The sequence below is a fragment of the Echinops telfairi genome, unplaced genomic scaffold, assembly GCF_000313985.2.
Source record: "Echinops telfairi isolate 266 unplaced genomic scaffold, ASM31398v2 ScPeMD7_7469;HRSCAF=8507_1, whole genome shotgun sequence".
NCBI lineage: Eukaryota > Metazoa > Chordata > Mammalia > Afrosoricida > Tenrecidae > Echinops > Echinops telfairi.
Window position 1 is genome coordinate 18,460,128 of NW_022111373.1, and position 15,785 is coordinate 18,475,912.

The 15,785-nt window shown below is 38.0% G+C and overlaps 1 protein-coding gene across 1 annotated transcript in view; it reads right to left on the bottom strand.

Annotated features, from left to right (window-relative positions):
• Positions 1-324: 324 nt before the first annotated feature.
• CSNK1G3 (casein kinase 1 gamma 3) overlaps positions 325-15,785 on the bottom strand; it is a 108,511-nt gene continuing 93,050 nt past the window's right edge. Inside the window, exons 11-13 of the mRNA XM_045285052.1 lie at positions 9,921-10,027; positions 9,361-9,384; positions 325-2,759 (exon numbers count right to left, since the gene is read on the bottom strand). Of these exons, the coding sequence (XP_045140987.1) occupies positions 2,705-2,759; positions 9,361-9,384; positions 9,921-10,027 (186 nt within the window). The 3' untranslated portion in view covers positions 325-2,704. The remainder of the gene's footprint in view (positions 2,760-9,360; positions 9,385-9,920; positions 10,028-15,785) is intronic.

Sequence of the window (15,785 nt, forward strand, 5' to 3'; positions counted from 1 at the left end):
CTTGGACTATTGGACCCCTGTTAATTTCTGGATTATTAATAGTATTTCATTTCAAAAAATAGAAAAGGATTCGGTTTATTTCCAAGTTTATCAGAAGCATGAGCTTTAATTAACTGCTATTAAATAGTTCAGAGATTAAAAAAAAGGCAAGCTTATATCCTTGCTGGTTCTAACCAAGTGAAACAAAAAAACAGTGAAATAACAAAAGCATATTTGTTAAGTTCTGCTGCTCACATCCAACAGAGAGTGAATGTTCTAACTGCTATCTTAAATTGATGAGTAGCACTATTTTACCCATGGTTAGAGGAAAAGGGGGAAAGCAAGTTTAAAAAAACTACCTTTATTTTTTTATTTCTTTTTCAGTTACATACTTTTACACAGGGAAGTGTTTCATTATTCAGACACTCAGGCAATGTTGACTTCATTAGTGTTGACAGAAAAAGAAGCATATAAATGCAAAACATTGTTGGCTTAACCTGAACATACCTGCATTACCTATTGTTGACCAGTTTGTGGGGCCCAAAGACTTACTCCTTGGCATTAAAACGGAGCACTTAAAAAATATTGCTAAAAAGCAAATGTCTACACACACTGGTCTTTGCAGCAAATAAGGGTATTTATACTTTTTAAAATATTTTAAGTCCATAATTGGATTAATATACATACCTTCTTATGTATAAGGAGTTCAGATCATATAAACACTGTACAGTCCAAAAAACTCTACTGGGAATAAAACTAAATAGGCTTATGATAAGAAATACAGATATCGCATGTATTTACATACATCAAAGACACAGAAATTTGGTCAAATACTGTAAAGAAAGAAGTGGTTCACATTATAATGGCCAAAATAACCATCTACCTTGCTCAAAGCAAACAAAAATAAACACTGAGCCTGCAGCGCCTGCTGTTGAAGACATCAGGACAGTACACAAATGGAGAATGGACACGGAGTCCACATTACACAGTACGGGCTTCCCAGGCCTTTAAAATCAAGAATTAAAAAAGGAAAAGATTATTCATAGGATTCATAACAACATTGATATACAATGTTCAGATCTGTGATACTCGTTCGGATATCTAATCATCAAAATCAAAGCATTGAACTTTTGGCTAAGACAGGTAAAAATAATAATAATAATAAATTACAAAATACAATTAAATTCCTGTAAATGCAATAATGAAGTCAAAATGTGGAATTATTTACTTTAATACACATTTCGAATGTTATTTTGAGATAGCAAAATAAATAAGCATGCCTGAAGGCATACACATAAAGACAAAGAAAAAACGGAACGGAGGGAGTCTTATAAATGAAAAGGCGAGTATGAGATTTGAACAATATAATCATCCTCACAGCCAGTCATTTTGTTCTAACCGTTCAGGAAAATCCTGTCGGGTCTCAGGTAACAAAAGTACACCCTGTTTTCATGGCTTCAAACAAAGCGTACTTGAGAAGTGGAAGGGTTTCTGCCTTTACAGGACTGTTACTCTGTTCACATGCAGGCACTTCAAAAGACTGTGGAGGCAAAGCACCTGGCCCACCCTCTGCAAAATAGTTTCCAATCGCCACAGTGACGCTACATAGTGAGCACACTCCAAAGATCCAGCAAAGGTGAATACAAGAGACGAATGTGCACAGAGGGCAACAGAGTGACCCGATTTTATTGCTGAGGGGGATAGGGGGCGCGGGGAGTGGGGTGTTTTTTTTGTTGTATCAAAGACCAAAGTAATTAATAAACAGTATACCATTGCATGGCGCATCCAGAATTGTCTGCTTAAGGGAGAACATAATCATTCGGAACTAGGTTCCAAAGGTCATCTGAGACTTCCACCTCCTTACAATGCAATGAGTTCACGTTGGCTTCTTCTCCTTAGTGTATTTGTAAAAACTCTCCGACATTTCTCACTTCTCCAAGTGTTTGTTTGCTTCTTGCTGTCTTTACACTCCTTATTCGAAAGCATAAGGTCACATCATACAAATATTCTGCATTTTGTAACTGAGTGTGTTTGCATGTCTGCAACACTGCATGTCACAGAGTGGCGCATCCACAGCAGACGTCATACCCACTGCATGTCTTGTGATTCATTTTACCACTACCATCTGCAGAACCCACACGGCTTTGTCCTCAGTACCTCTGGGCAGTGACTGTACCATGATCTCACACAGAGGATGTCAATATGAATAGCAGTACCATCAGGAATACTGAAATCAATGCAGATGTCACACAAAATATGAACTTCTCAAGGAAGAGCTTCTTTTACACATTTGGGCAACTCTGTTTTCTCTGTTGCATTATCCCACTGGGGAGAAACATCCAGTTTGATTTTGTTCTTATAGAACTTATTTTTTTTTAATCAAATTTGGTATATAACTGGTTGACATTTAAGATCGTGTACTGCTTTCTACAACAGAAGAGGCTTCTGAAAAATGCTCTATCGACCTGGATTCATCAATACCACCGCATTGGTCCATTCTCTTCATCGACGGGCAAAGCACTCATGTTTTTAACAAAACTTTAAAGCTTCCATAAAAGTTAAATTGGGGGGCTGGGGGGGAAGAATGTAAGACAATCACAAAATGAAGGTATGAGGTTTCTAAGAGTGAGTCCTGGGAAACAGATGTGGTCACTAGAGATGATTTTGATCACAAGACAGCAGATGGACATGTAAGTAACTCCCCAGGATCGGTCTGTGTCCAGAGTCACTTGTGGCGCTGAATCGTTTTCCTTTTCCTTCGTTTGAAAAAGCAGCAGCACCTGGAGGTGGAGAGAAATGCTCCTTTTATTACGAGAGGACGGACGGTCACTGAGCGAGGCGGTCCACCACATCCGCCAGCTTGTCGTGACAAGCAGCGGGATAGTAGTGCAAGATAAACAGTAAGCATGTTGTTTATTAAGATGCCTACTAAGCATATATATTAGTGAAACTATGACGGTTATTGCTATGTCTCATCACGTGCCTTTTAGGAAGAGCAAGATAGTCTGGGCAGCATGAATAAAGGCACCTTCTAACCTTAAACCCTAAAAGAGCTTTGTATCACAACTACTTGAGGAGCTAAAGAGTCCTGAATCCTCCCAGACGCACCCACCACGTGTGATTTAGGGCGCAAGAAAGCGTGGAGACATTGATAGAGCTCATCTTACGGATTCTCTTCCGTTCACCCCACTATTTACCTACGATTGTCAAAGCCTTTGTTACAAATGCAATGAGGGTTTAGTTTTCACCAAGAATTCGTTTAGCTTCCAAAAGTAAAAAGGGAAACTCAAAATACACTCTTCCACAAGCATGTCCAATCATAATCACACACTTGAAGAGAAAGTATATGTTTAGTATAGTAAGAATTCTTTATGGGCCCTTAAAATTTTTTTAATGGGGATTTATTAAAACGTTATTACTTTAGTTTATTTAAGAAAACCATGGGAAATAACAGAACAGTATAATAAGGACTAGATGATTCAGTATTATTTACATGGGAAAAATGGTCCTAATTTTTATTTTGAGGTGAATAAAGTTAGACACGCTAGTTGAAAAGAACTAGTTTCTCTCAGAAAGTTCCCCCCGTCCTCCTGTGTCTGCATCGTGGCTGCTGTAGGAGAATGCTGAGGCTGGCAGACGCTCCACAAGTTAAATGAGACTCACCCATCAGCTCACTCGCCTGCCCCTCACATACATATAGCTACGTATGTATGTCTAGTATGCATGTTTGTATGTCTAGCTCCTAAAAGCCTGGCATTGCTTCATAAAAGGTGTAGCTCTGCTCCCATTCCACACTCAAAATAAAGTAGGAAAGTCAATTTATCAGAGCATCCCGTATGACCTACAACTTAGGGGGAAGCTCTTTTTTTTTTTTTAATAAACAGTGAATGTTCAAATGGTCATCTTAATTCTTGGGAGGCTGGCTTTGAGTTTGATGAAAGCATGGTTGGTTAGCCATTACAATTCCATGTGCATCTATAAGTCATATTTTGTGATCGTTTAAAAACCTCACTGCCGGGGAATCGATTCAGACTCATAGCGACCCAAGGAAGGGACCGTTATGCAGACGGTGATTGCGTCATCAAACACTGATGCTGATAAAGATTCTGTGTAACAGGGCCTATGAAGCTGTTCCTGTAACTTACTCACATGCATCAAAGGATATGAACTCAACATTTCCAAGACATGCATAATAGAAACCGAGCAGCTTCAAGTGTCCAATCAGGCAAAAGATTACAGAAGATGAAATATCTGCCACATATCTTTTATAGCTTTCTATGAGCAAACTAACATATATCTACCCTAATCAGTTAAACTGCAAAATTTCTCCAATCATATTATCTTTATCCCCAAATAATGTTAGATTCGTTGTGACTCATGCCTTGATTAGAAAATCTCTACAGGGCTTCCAAAAGAGCCCCAAAGGTGCAGTGGTTAAGCATCGGGCTACAAAGCACCAGGCTGGCGGCTTGGACCACCAGCTACCCTGTGGGGAAAAGGTGAAGCCCTTTGCTCCTATAACGATTACAGCTTTGGAAACCAGATGGGCAGTTCTCCTCTTTACTACAGGTTTAAAAAGGGTAAGAGTTTACTCGTCCTCAACCAGTTTTGTTTGGTTATTTTGATGGAGTACTCCCAACCAAACCATGTGATTGCATTTCTTTTAGATCAGCGGTTCTCAACCCCTGGGTCACAACCCCTTTGGGGGTCGAACGACCCTTTCACAGGGGTCGCCTGATTTTTAATAGTAGCAAAATTAAAGTTATAAAGTAGCAACGAAAATAATTTTGTGGTTGTGGGGTCACCACAACATGAGGAACTGTATTAAAGGGTTGCGGCATGAGGAAGGAAGGTTGAGAACCACTGTTTTAGGTACTCTCAAAGACCATTTAGTGGCTAGACCAAAAAAATTAGAATAATCAATATGTTTCCATACCAACTGATATAGATTCAACTAGAAATATGTGCAAGTACCAGTCTTTGTGTTACTCTCATTAAGGGGGCTACCAGACAGAACTGAACTGCCTCATCGGGAGCCTAAAGGAATGCTCCGACTGTGAATCTGAAAGACCCCATATGCAGTGATCCCCCCCCCCTTGGTTTTGGAAAACCCAATGGGACCTATTTTTTGCTCTCAGCACCGAAACGTCCTTATTTATTTAAGTCTCATTTCTATAAATGTTCTAAAATGGAAAAGCAAAATGAAACCCAAGATAAGAACCATTCGAGTTTCCCACCAAGAGATCCAAAATGACATTTCAAAAAGCCTTTCCATGAAAGACTTCGTTACGGATTTGGAAAATATTCATAAGGCATAAAATGGGCTACATACTAAGCTGCTAACCACAACATCAGCAGATCGAACTCACCAGGCACCCACAGGCAAAAGAGGCGGCTGTCTATTGCTATAGAGATTTACAGTCTCAGAAACCCAAAGGGGCAGTTCTACCCTATCACATGGGCGCTATGAGTAGCAATCAACTCAATGACACTAAATGAGTACTACACATACTTTCTAAATACTAGGATTTTATCTTTTCAGATTCCAATGGATATATTTTTTTAAATGCTCAGTCAAAAGGAGACTTAATGGCTATACAGAGTCTCTGACATGGAGAATGGAACATTATATATGCTCTAATGAACAAATACAGGATTTTCTAGGCGTCTAATAACAATTTTCCTTGGGTGACTTATTTTTCTATTACTATGAATGTCTTTGGAGTTCTGAGTTGAATTCTTCCCACTTAGCATGTGAACCCGCCCTTAGTGGTATAAGTGCTAGTCACTAGAGAAAACCACGTCAAGCATTTTTCCTGAATAAATTAGATCTTCAAGTTTATTTTTAGGGTAGAATTTTAAAAATTCAAATTCAATCTAAGAAAGACGTTCACCACCACCACCCCCAATTTGTCCAACTAAACCCTTGAAATGTATTTGCAAAAGTGAAGCAGGTATACTATTAAACTGTTTACCACTAGAGGGCAGCATTGCTTTATACGCTAGGAATACATCCAGCCAGTTGCTTTCAAAATGGCTTTCATAAGTATACTTATTTATCCCACAAGTATACTTACCCCACCCGACCCCAAATTAATTAATTAATTAACTAAACTCACTGCCATCGAATTGATTCAGACTCATAGAGACAGTATAGGGCAGGATGGAACTGGCCCTATGGGTTTTTCTTTATAAGAGCAGAAGGCCTCATCATCGTTCTCCCACGAAGCAGCTGAGCCCAAATTAATTTTTCTAAACTCAAAGACTACAGAATGTCTTGGCTGAAAACCAGTTTGCTTCAGAGTTCTTTACCTGATTGCAGAGGCCCTTTAAGATTAGACACTTAGCCTATCTCAGACCCTATTAATGCAATCCTTGCGCTTGATCCTCACCTGAGTCACTCAACCACGCCCATCCCTTCCGTGCTCCACAAGATTACTCACCCCCCCTTTGTCTCTGACTCCTTCCCCTATGTCCCCTGCAAATCTCACTTTGACAATTAGTGAAAAGGTACCCTTATTCATGAAGACTTCTCTACTATTCTCAACTGTAAGTACAGACTCCATTTCCTGAAACATAGTCTAAAACATTTTAGCGCTCTCCTATAATATTTTATACATACCTTTGATTCTCAAACCTGGTTGCTACTAAGGGGAAACTTAGAAATAGTGGTAACCAGGGTCTTCCACAGAGCATCTAATTTGATCCGAACTCTAAAGTATTCATGTGTTTTAAAAATTCTCTGGATGATCAAAATGTGAAGCCAATGTTGGGAACTACTATGTAAGTCATTAATATGCTTACTGTTTTCCCTGATGAAATATAAGGGCCTTGGATTTCCTTCATAATCATCAGAGCTCCAAACACATACCAACCTGGTCAATGAAAGTTGACAGGGATAGCTAAAACAGATTTTTAGACACTGCCATAAGTCATAAAACACAATACACTTACAACTATTTAAATGTTGAGTGCTATTACTGTACATAGGAAGGAGTCCTGGTGATACAGTGAGTAAGTGCTCAGCTGCTCACTGGAAAGTCAGGGGGTTGAACCGCCCTCCACTCCACAGGAGAAAGGTGGGGGCCTGGGCTTTCTTAAGGTCTTAGAAACCTAAGGGGCAGTTCCCCTCTGCCTGTCAGGGTTGCTACGACTCAGAATCAATGCTGGGGCAAAGGGATGGTTTGGGGTCTTCTTGTGCATAGATCTCAAAATCCACCTTGATTATCTCCCAAGCTTTAAAAACATCCTGTATAGTAAATGCACTACTACTATACACAAAAAAGGCGCTACAAATCAGTACATTAAATCTTTCATAACTAAGAGCTAGCACATATAAAAATTAAAGTATTTTACTAGTAACTTGCCAAACGAGAAATGTTCAGACATTTAATTTACCTATATTGACTACAGAAACAAAAGGTAAGGTTAAAGCATCTAAATAAACTGGGGGGGAAATTAATTTCTATTGAAATATCCTTTGTTTAAATGTTCTAACTAAACATTATTAACTAAATAAGTCAAGCTGTTGGGTTTAATTAAGACCTCATGGGATATTTTAAACTTAAGGTTCAAAGTTTAAAGATTATCTCAGGGCAACTGTTTCTGGGGTTCATCCCTCCTCAGCAGCTCCAGAAAGTTCGGACTCCACAAAAATTTGCAACTCTGTTCATGTTTTTCTTCCTCTTCATTAAGATTCTTCTACAGAATCTTGGATCGAATGTTCAGAAACAGTCGCTGGGAGCTCGGTGGAATTGTGAGTTATGCACTGGGCTCTTCTGCAGGAGAAGGATGGGGGCCTCTCCTCAACCTGCCGGAGGAGTTTGACTGCCTTACAAGGCAGCTGCGAATCAGAACTGACTCAACGGCAGTGAGTTTTATTGTTTTGTTTTCTTTTGCTTTTGTACCAGTTACTCTGATCTTGTGGCAAAGGAAGTATTTGTTCCTGTTCTTATTTCTGACTTTCCCTTTTCCCCTGCTGCCTGCTGTTCCAGAGGAATAGGGACCAACCGGCATATCTTGAAAGGTCACTTGTAAACGTTTACAACCCTGAGTATTATGTAATGGACTAGAAGGTCGAACAGAAACACTGAAAATGAGACTAGGCCAATTACCTGGAACTCCCATGAAACCATGACCTTCAACCTCCAAACTAAGACTCCAAATCCCACGAAGTGCTTGGTGGTGGGTGGCTATGCAGCCTCAGCATCCGCCCCCCCCCTCCCTCTCTGGTAAAAGCGCAATAGATATTTGCTGACTGACAGAATTCACTTAATATTTTGTGCAGACTTCTCCGCTCTCCTCGGTGCATTAGCGCTTCAGATTTCAATCTTAGGCCCTTTCACCTCACTCATGATACTCACGATCTAGGCCATCTCATCCATCTCCACTGCTTTACAATCACTTTTATACGAATAACGTCCAAATTCACTACTGATATGACTGAGCTTAGTGCATTACCTAGAATTTATACATAGTAAGCCATTTTATTGTTTATTCTTTACCAGGTACACTATACGGCCAATTTTATCCTGACATCAGGACAATGAGTTGCTGGACTGTCAATAAATTCCATTGTCAAACTGATCATTGCTTTTAATAAGAAATCATTGCACAAGGTTCATTTGGTATCTGGGTAAAGAGCATTACTGTAGGAAGTATATAAGGTTCAACTGTGGACATGAGTAAACATTCTCAAACCTTTACTCTAATCTGAACAACTTTTGAAAGACTGACTCTAAATTGTCCTGAACCAATAGAGGCATTTCAAACAGTTTTATAACCAAAAGTAGGTGTTAACTAATAATTTGGGTTCACTGCTATTTCTACTAATAGGACTATTACACTTTAGTAGTACCTGAAATTAACAGGATTAACTATTAGATCAGCATTTTAAAATGAGTACTATTTCATAGTTCATCATCACATGTATCACTATATACCAGGCACACTCAATGGCAAAGATAATCAGTTAGTAAAGGGGGGGAGGGGAGAGAGGGAGAGGCAAGCGAGCCTGTGTATTCAGAAAGAGAAAGAGAAAACAAGTCCAAAACCCACCTTTCTATTAAATACAGCAAATAAAGCCTCTGTGTTACACAATAAATGCACAAGCGCAAGCAAGGTGGATGTAGCAGCTATTCCATTAAAAAGTGCTTCCAAATCTACGTCACTTGAAGCAAACAAAGTTGCAGCAGGCAAAAGAGCTCCTCAAGCAATGATTCTGTGTGGTTCAGAGCTTAGGTTAAGGACATCAAGTACTTTTGAATAAACCAATTATCACGACTGTGTTGAGAGGTTTGTTTGTTAAAATTCGAATGGTTCTAAATCTCTGAAATTACAGACAACGGAGCTATTTCTGCCTGCCTACACTTAAGAACTCACCACATGTTCAACACTTTCTGGCAGCTATATACACACACAGAAAAAAAAAGAAAAATACAAGGAAAAAAAAAAAGAGAGAGATCATCAGAAAACAGCCCACATATTGAAATGATCACATTGTTTTTCATGCTTAACTTTTCCAAGCATGCTTATTATAATTTACATTCAGAAAAAAATTGATTAAAAACTAATAATAAGGCATGCAGGATACTATGAAATAATTGTTTATTTTTAAGCTTACAGAAAAATGAACATATACCATACAGCAATAACTTTCATGCATAAAACACTCCTAAAATTCAAAAGCTCAAAATAAAATATGCTGTTCATTCTAAATAAGAACAAGTATATAAAGTCCTTTAAAAAACTGTTTTATTACTGATTTATTCATTGAAGTAGCACTAGCTTAAAACTAATGATTAAACCTAAGTGACTAAACACTGTTTTGCATGCACCGATTCTTGAAAGAAAATTCTGAAAGTAATTGCACAGGACTGTTAAGTTTTATGCATGCAGAGCTTTATAAAATTATTATTTAAATGAACAAAATGAGTACATACTTGGTTTCGTCCATCATTTCTACTTCTGTAGGAGCCGTGATAGGGGCATTTGAACGTCCTGCAGTAGGGTCATCTGTGTTTAATTCCCCATTTGTAGAACTTACAACCTGGAAAAAATATGGATATATGTATATGTATATATATGTGTGTGTGTGTGTGTGTACATTCATGTATCACTTAACATCCCTAATATACTCTGTGAAATAGGATGTTGTATAATTTGGACCATGTACAAACATGATATACAAGCAGACCGCAGATTACAGATGAGTTCCATTCATGTGTATCTTTTTAAGGCAAATTTGTAAACAAGTTGGAAAGTTAGGTACTGCTCACACCTACGATGTTAGCTTTTCTTAGCGTGTGCTAGACTGTGTACCTTCTACACATTTAAAAATTAAATTCTTCCAGACACTGTAACGTACATCGTTAACATAATAAATTGTAATAGTAGTAGTAGTCGTGATACACATGACAAAGTATTGCCTATTTGTTCATAAGAAGCAATGTATATACCTTAAATTTTTCATACAACAGGCTTTACGACAGTTGGAACCAGGCGTATATTAGCAGTCAGATATTGCCAAATGGAAATATATGGTACATGACAGTATATGTGTTAAGTAATGGTTTACACAAGGATCAACATAAGTTTAAATTAGACAGTTAATATGAGGAACACACAGAAATTGATGAGAAGCTGTCTACAACTGAATGTACAAGGGGTATTCACGAAGTTTGTGGGCAAAAGGAATTTTCTGAAGCCCCTGTAGTAATAAGTACTGTGTTTTATTAAAGGCCACACCGCCGTTTGGGCTTTTGTCAGCGATGTCTTCCTTGACATCTCTGCCATTAGTGTTCTTCCTTCTGGGTCCCCCCCACCCCCACCCCCCGCCTTTCTGGTGTTCAAGACCAATTCTTACTAGTCTTTCTGCTTCTACTTGTACTCCTCCAAAATACACTCCAAATGCTTTAGAGCAGTGGTTCTCAGCCTTCCTCATGCCACGACCCTTTGATACAGTTTATGTTGTGCTGACCCACCCAACCATAACATTCTTTTTGTTGCTACTTTATAACTCTAATTTTGCTACTCATGAATTGGGCAACCCCTGTGAAAGGGTCATTCGACCCCCAATGGAGTCGCAACCCAAAGGTTGAGAACCACTGCTTTAGATAGTATGTATCAGTGTTGCTGTTTCTTTCTTTATTGTTTTTCTCAAGATCCACAACTACCTCCCATTAAAATCTAAGCTCCTCAACAGCAAAAACCTTGTCTACCTGGTACTCCACTACAGCTCTTTACTATTTATCTGGCACAAAACACATACTCAAGTAAACACGCACGTGTGCAAATGATATCCAAAAGCCAGGCAAGACCAAAACACTACCAAAATGCCATGTCCCCTTCCCTTGGTCCTCCAAGTTTGCTCCTTTCCCTGGATCGCTAAATTTCTTAGGGTGAAAGAGTCTAACTCAATACTTATTTTTCTTTTTAATTTCCATTGATTTTATTCCTTAACTGCTTGCAATTGGCCTTTGCCTGTGCACCAGAAATCAGTTTAGAGCTCTCCTAAAAGTTATCAATGATTCCTACAAAATATATAAAGTGGCCTTTTCAAAATTCTCCTTTTCTTGTATATTTCTATATCATCATCTGACACCAGCTGATTGATTACATTTGGTTGTGACAGGACTACGTTCAAAATCTACCTCTACCACTTGTTTCTCAGCTATGTGAGCTAGGGAAAGATGCATTATCTTGTTAAACTTCAGTATTCTCAAGTAGGAAATGGACAGTGAACCTACTTCATAAGGTTGATATGAAGATTAAATGAGATAGAGTAGGGTGTCTGGCGTGTAATAAGAGTGCAACAATTGATGGTCATCATTCTTATTGGCCTTTATATAGATAATCATGGCTTTACTATCACCATGGTGTAAAAGACTCCCTGGGACTAAACACTCAACCACATCTTTAGTTAACTAGATATCTCCCTTTGACACTTCAAACTCAGTATTCCCCAAATCAAATTGATCATCTTCCCCCTTAAATCCATTTATTTTCTTATGATTCCTATTTCAATGAAAAACATACCATCTACCAGATCCCCAGGTTTAAATTCTAAGAACCATCATTGATGGTTCCTTTCCACATTCTCTAATCTCTTTATTATGTGTTAAAATGATAATTACACTATAGTTGGTAGTTCATTAAAAAATCTATAAACTAATAAATTTAAAATACCAAGACTCATATTTATAAAATTAACTCAAAATTCCTTACTGAGGATCTACAATGAACACTGCCCCAGCCTCTTAGGATACTTCAGTAAACATAACAAACAGCCCTCCCTTGGTTGACCTCATATTCTGTTGTAGAACATAAGCCCCTCTCTTCTACCTTAACAAGAGTAATTTGAAATCAACCAGTATATCTAAGTTAATTTGGAATTGTTTTCCCTATTCATTTCCCTAAAGCCTGTGTGGGCCACATACTTAGAAATCAACTTTGCATTTGTACGTATTGCCGAAAACACCAAAGATTTCTGTGGTGATCTTTAGAAGTGACCTAAGGAGTCAGCAGAGAAAAATACTCTCACATATCAGCTTATCTTTCTGTTTCTGAGGCTTAAGCATTTCTCTCTCAGGCATTCTACTGAGCTCTTGTACATATTCCCCCTCTGTGTATATTGTAAAACAATTACACTGAGCATAATTTGGTTCATCTTCAAAATTTCAGAACTTCTACAATGAATTGGAAAGAAGTTGTGAAGCAAAATTCTTGATTCTTTTTATTCTCCACTATTTTTAACTAGCAGAATGCCTTGTACATAGTTAATAACTAAATAATCCATTAAGTAATTTCTATTATTTGTCCTATAATATTCAACAGGCTTCCTCTTTTCCTTTTTGTTCAATAATATTAGATAGCTGGAGTCTACCTTAAGTTTTAAGCAGCTCTTCTATTATATCTTCTCTAACTTCAAGCAACGTGATTACAAAATTAAAAACTCAGAAATGCTTAAACTTCAGATATTCTTCAAGAGCACTATGTACCCATTGTAATTATATAAGCTGACTTCAGTTCAGAGAGGAAGATTTTCTGAACTTGACTTATATTAACTTTATTTCAGTGAAATGCTTCTATCCAACTTTGCCCGATTTAATAAAAACCAAGCCCCAGAAAGAAGTAACATCCTCCTTCAGCTAATTTCTTTTGGGAGTTTCAGATTCCCTAACCCTTTGAGTATGACCAATATCCCAGGGTCAGAATAGAATCAATACAGTCAGAGAGGCAAGGTGATACTGCAGCTATTCTACTAAATACTGACAACGTGAGAGTACATCATGACACTGAAACTATTTCCATGATTGTGAATATGATTGAGGGCATTGGATTATACACTTGATAATGGTTAAAATGGTATATTTTGTGCTAAAATTAATTTTTTAATTTAAAAAAGAATGGTTTTTAGAGGACCTTTGCAAAGCAAAAAACACCATATAATGCAACAAAACAAAATGATAAAATAATTAATCACCTGTAATACTATATTGTGGAAACTGAAATAAACAAATCAAATATACATTCAAAAAAATGTTTTCCGTGAGCCAAATCCTAAAACTCTGATTTTAATTAGATGATATTTCTACAATTCTAACTTGAACTAGAACATGATTTTCTGGAATATTAATGTTTATCAGACATACTTCTAAAAATAATTTTACTTATTTTTTGACTGCAGGCTGATAAGCTTAAGCTATATTTTAAAATAATAGATGATTTGAGGTTTGACATTTTAAAAAGAACTTATGCATTTTCAGTTTTGTTTCTTATTTTTCTTGTTCTTCTTCCTAAAGGAGCTTCCTCTGACATTCCCACTTTGCTAGTACACCTCTTATTTGAAGAGGTAAAAGTAAGGCAAGCAGACTACAGTTTTTTAGTGTATTTGAGGCTGAGGAGGAAGTGGGCAGAGCCCTGAGGTTAAACATGATAGATAAGCAACTTTATTTAACAGATGACCACCCCCACCCAAAAAACAAAAACATCTTAATGCATTTGAGTCAATGGCCAACAAGTGGCCCAACAGAAGAGGGTAGAACTGTCCCTGTGAGTTCTGAGACTGTAACTCCTACGGGAGGAGAGGCCTCAGCTTTGTACCCCAGAGTCAGTGGTGGGACGCAGCAGTTCAGCAGAACCCTTATCTAATTTTTTGGTGAGTTCGATGAAGAGGTTTTTTAAAATGGCACTTGTAGCCAGGGTTTTCTCTAAAGTGGGGCAAGGGCAGCCACCCAATGTGGAAACCACAAATTTACATTCCTTACTCCTAAACCAGTGGTTCTCAACCTTCCTAATGCCGCGATCCTTTAATACAGTTCCTCAGGTTGTGGTGTCCCCCAACCATAAAATTATTTTCATTGCTACTTCATAACTACTTTTGCTAGTTATGAATCATAGTGGAAATCTGATATGCAGGATGTATTTTCATTGTTACTATTTGAAGATAATTAAAGCATAGTGATTAATCACAAAAACAATATGTAATTATATGTGGTTAAATATTTCTTTCTAATTACAAATAAATGACATTTTGTCTTGAAGCATGGTGTAACAAGGGTAACAGTCTTCACCCTGGGTGCTTGTAGTAGGCGTATCTGTATGTGGGCGGACCCGCCTGAAGACGGATAGAGGATGGGTGTGTTGGTTCCTAAGACCATCGGAAATATGTGTTTTCTGATGGTCTTAGGCGACCCTGTGAAAGTAGTTCGAGGACCAAAAGGGTCGCGACCCACAGGGTGAGAACTGCTGCTCTAAACATTCTGCTGCACAACAGTGAATTCTAAGCACCCACAGTAATAATCATTCCGTCAACAAGTATAAAAAATTAGATAGAACTATGCCTGTAATATTTATTCATTTCATAAAATTTGTTATGCTTCTGATAAAATACTACATTTTTATCCCCTTGTGTTTGTACTTCAGTAAGCAAACATATAATGTACAAAGAAAATGTGCCAAACAACCAGAAGGTGACACCTGCCAAGCGTTGCAGCTTTGTGTTACACCGCAAATTCCCATGAGACTTTATGAGTGAATTATGTAATTCCTGAACGTGCCCAAAGAGCTAAAAATATGTCAGAACAACTGTTGTAAGATCAGCAGACCAGAAAGGGGGTTTTCAAAGGTAAACATAATATGTTCCGAGAAGAGAAATTGCCTGGTTCTAATATATATCAACCACAAGGACTATTATCGAATTGGCATATCTCTAAAGGAATGGGATCCTACTCCTACAGTGAAAAGATGGTTAAGGATAAATCACACAGCCAATGATGTTGGCAAGTAAGGATGCCGATCAAGAATAAGGAAATATCATAAATAATAGTTTCATTTTCATGAGGTATTATTTATTTTCTCAAAATAGTTTAACTTTCTTTGAGCATAAACTAGTTTGGTGTACCTTTTATTGTTCAGATCTAAACATTAACCATATGAAAAAATAACACAACAAAGCCCACATGGAAGAAGCACACCAGCCTGTGTGATCACGAGGTGTCAAAGGGATCAGATATCAGGCATCAAAGAACAAAAAATTATCATTGTGAATGAGGGGAGTACAGATTGGGGACCCAAAACCCATCTGTAGGCAGCTGGACATCCCCTTACAGAAGGGTCCCGGGGAGGAGATGAGCCAGTCAGGGTGCAGTGTAGAAATGATGAAACAAACAACTTTCCTCTAGTTCTTAATTGCTTCCTCCCCCCCATATCATGATCCCAATTCTACCTTACTAATCCGGCTAGACCAGAGGATGTGCACTGGTACAGATAGAAATTGTAAACACAGGGAATCCAGGACAGATGAA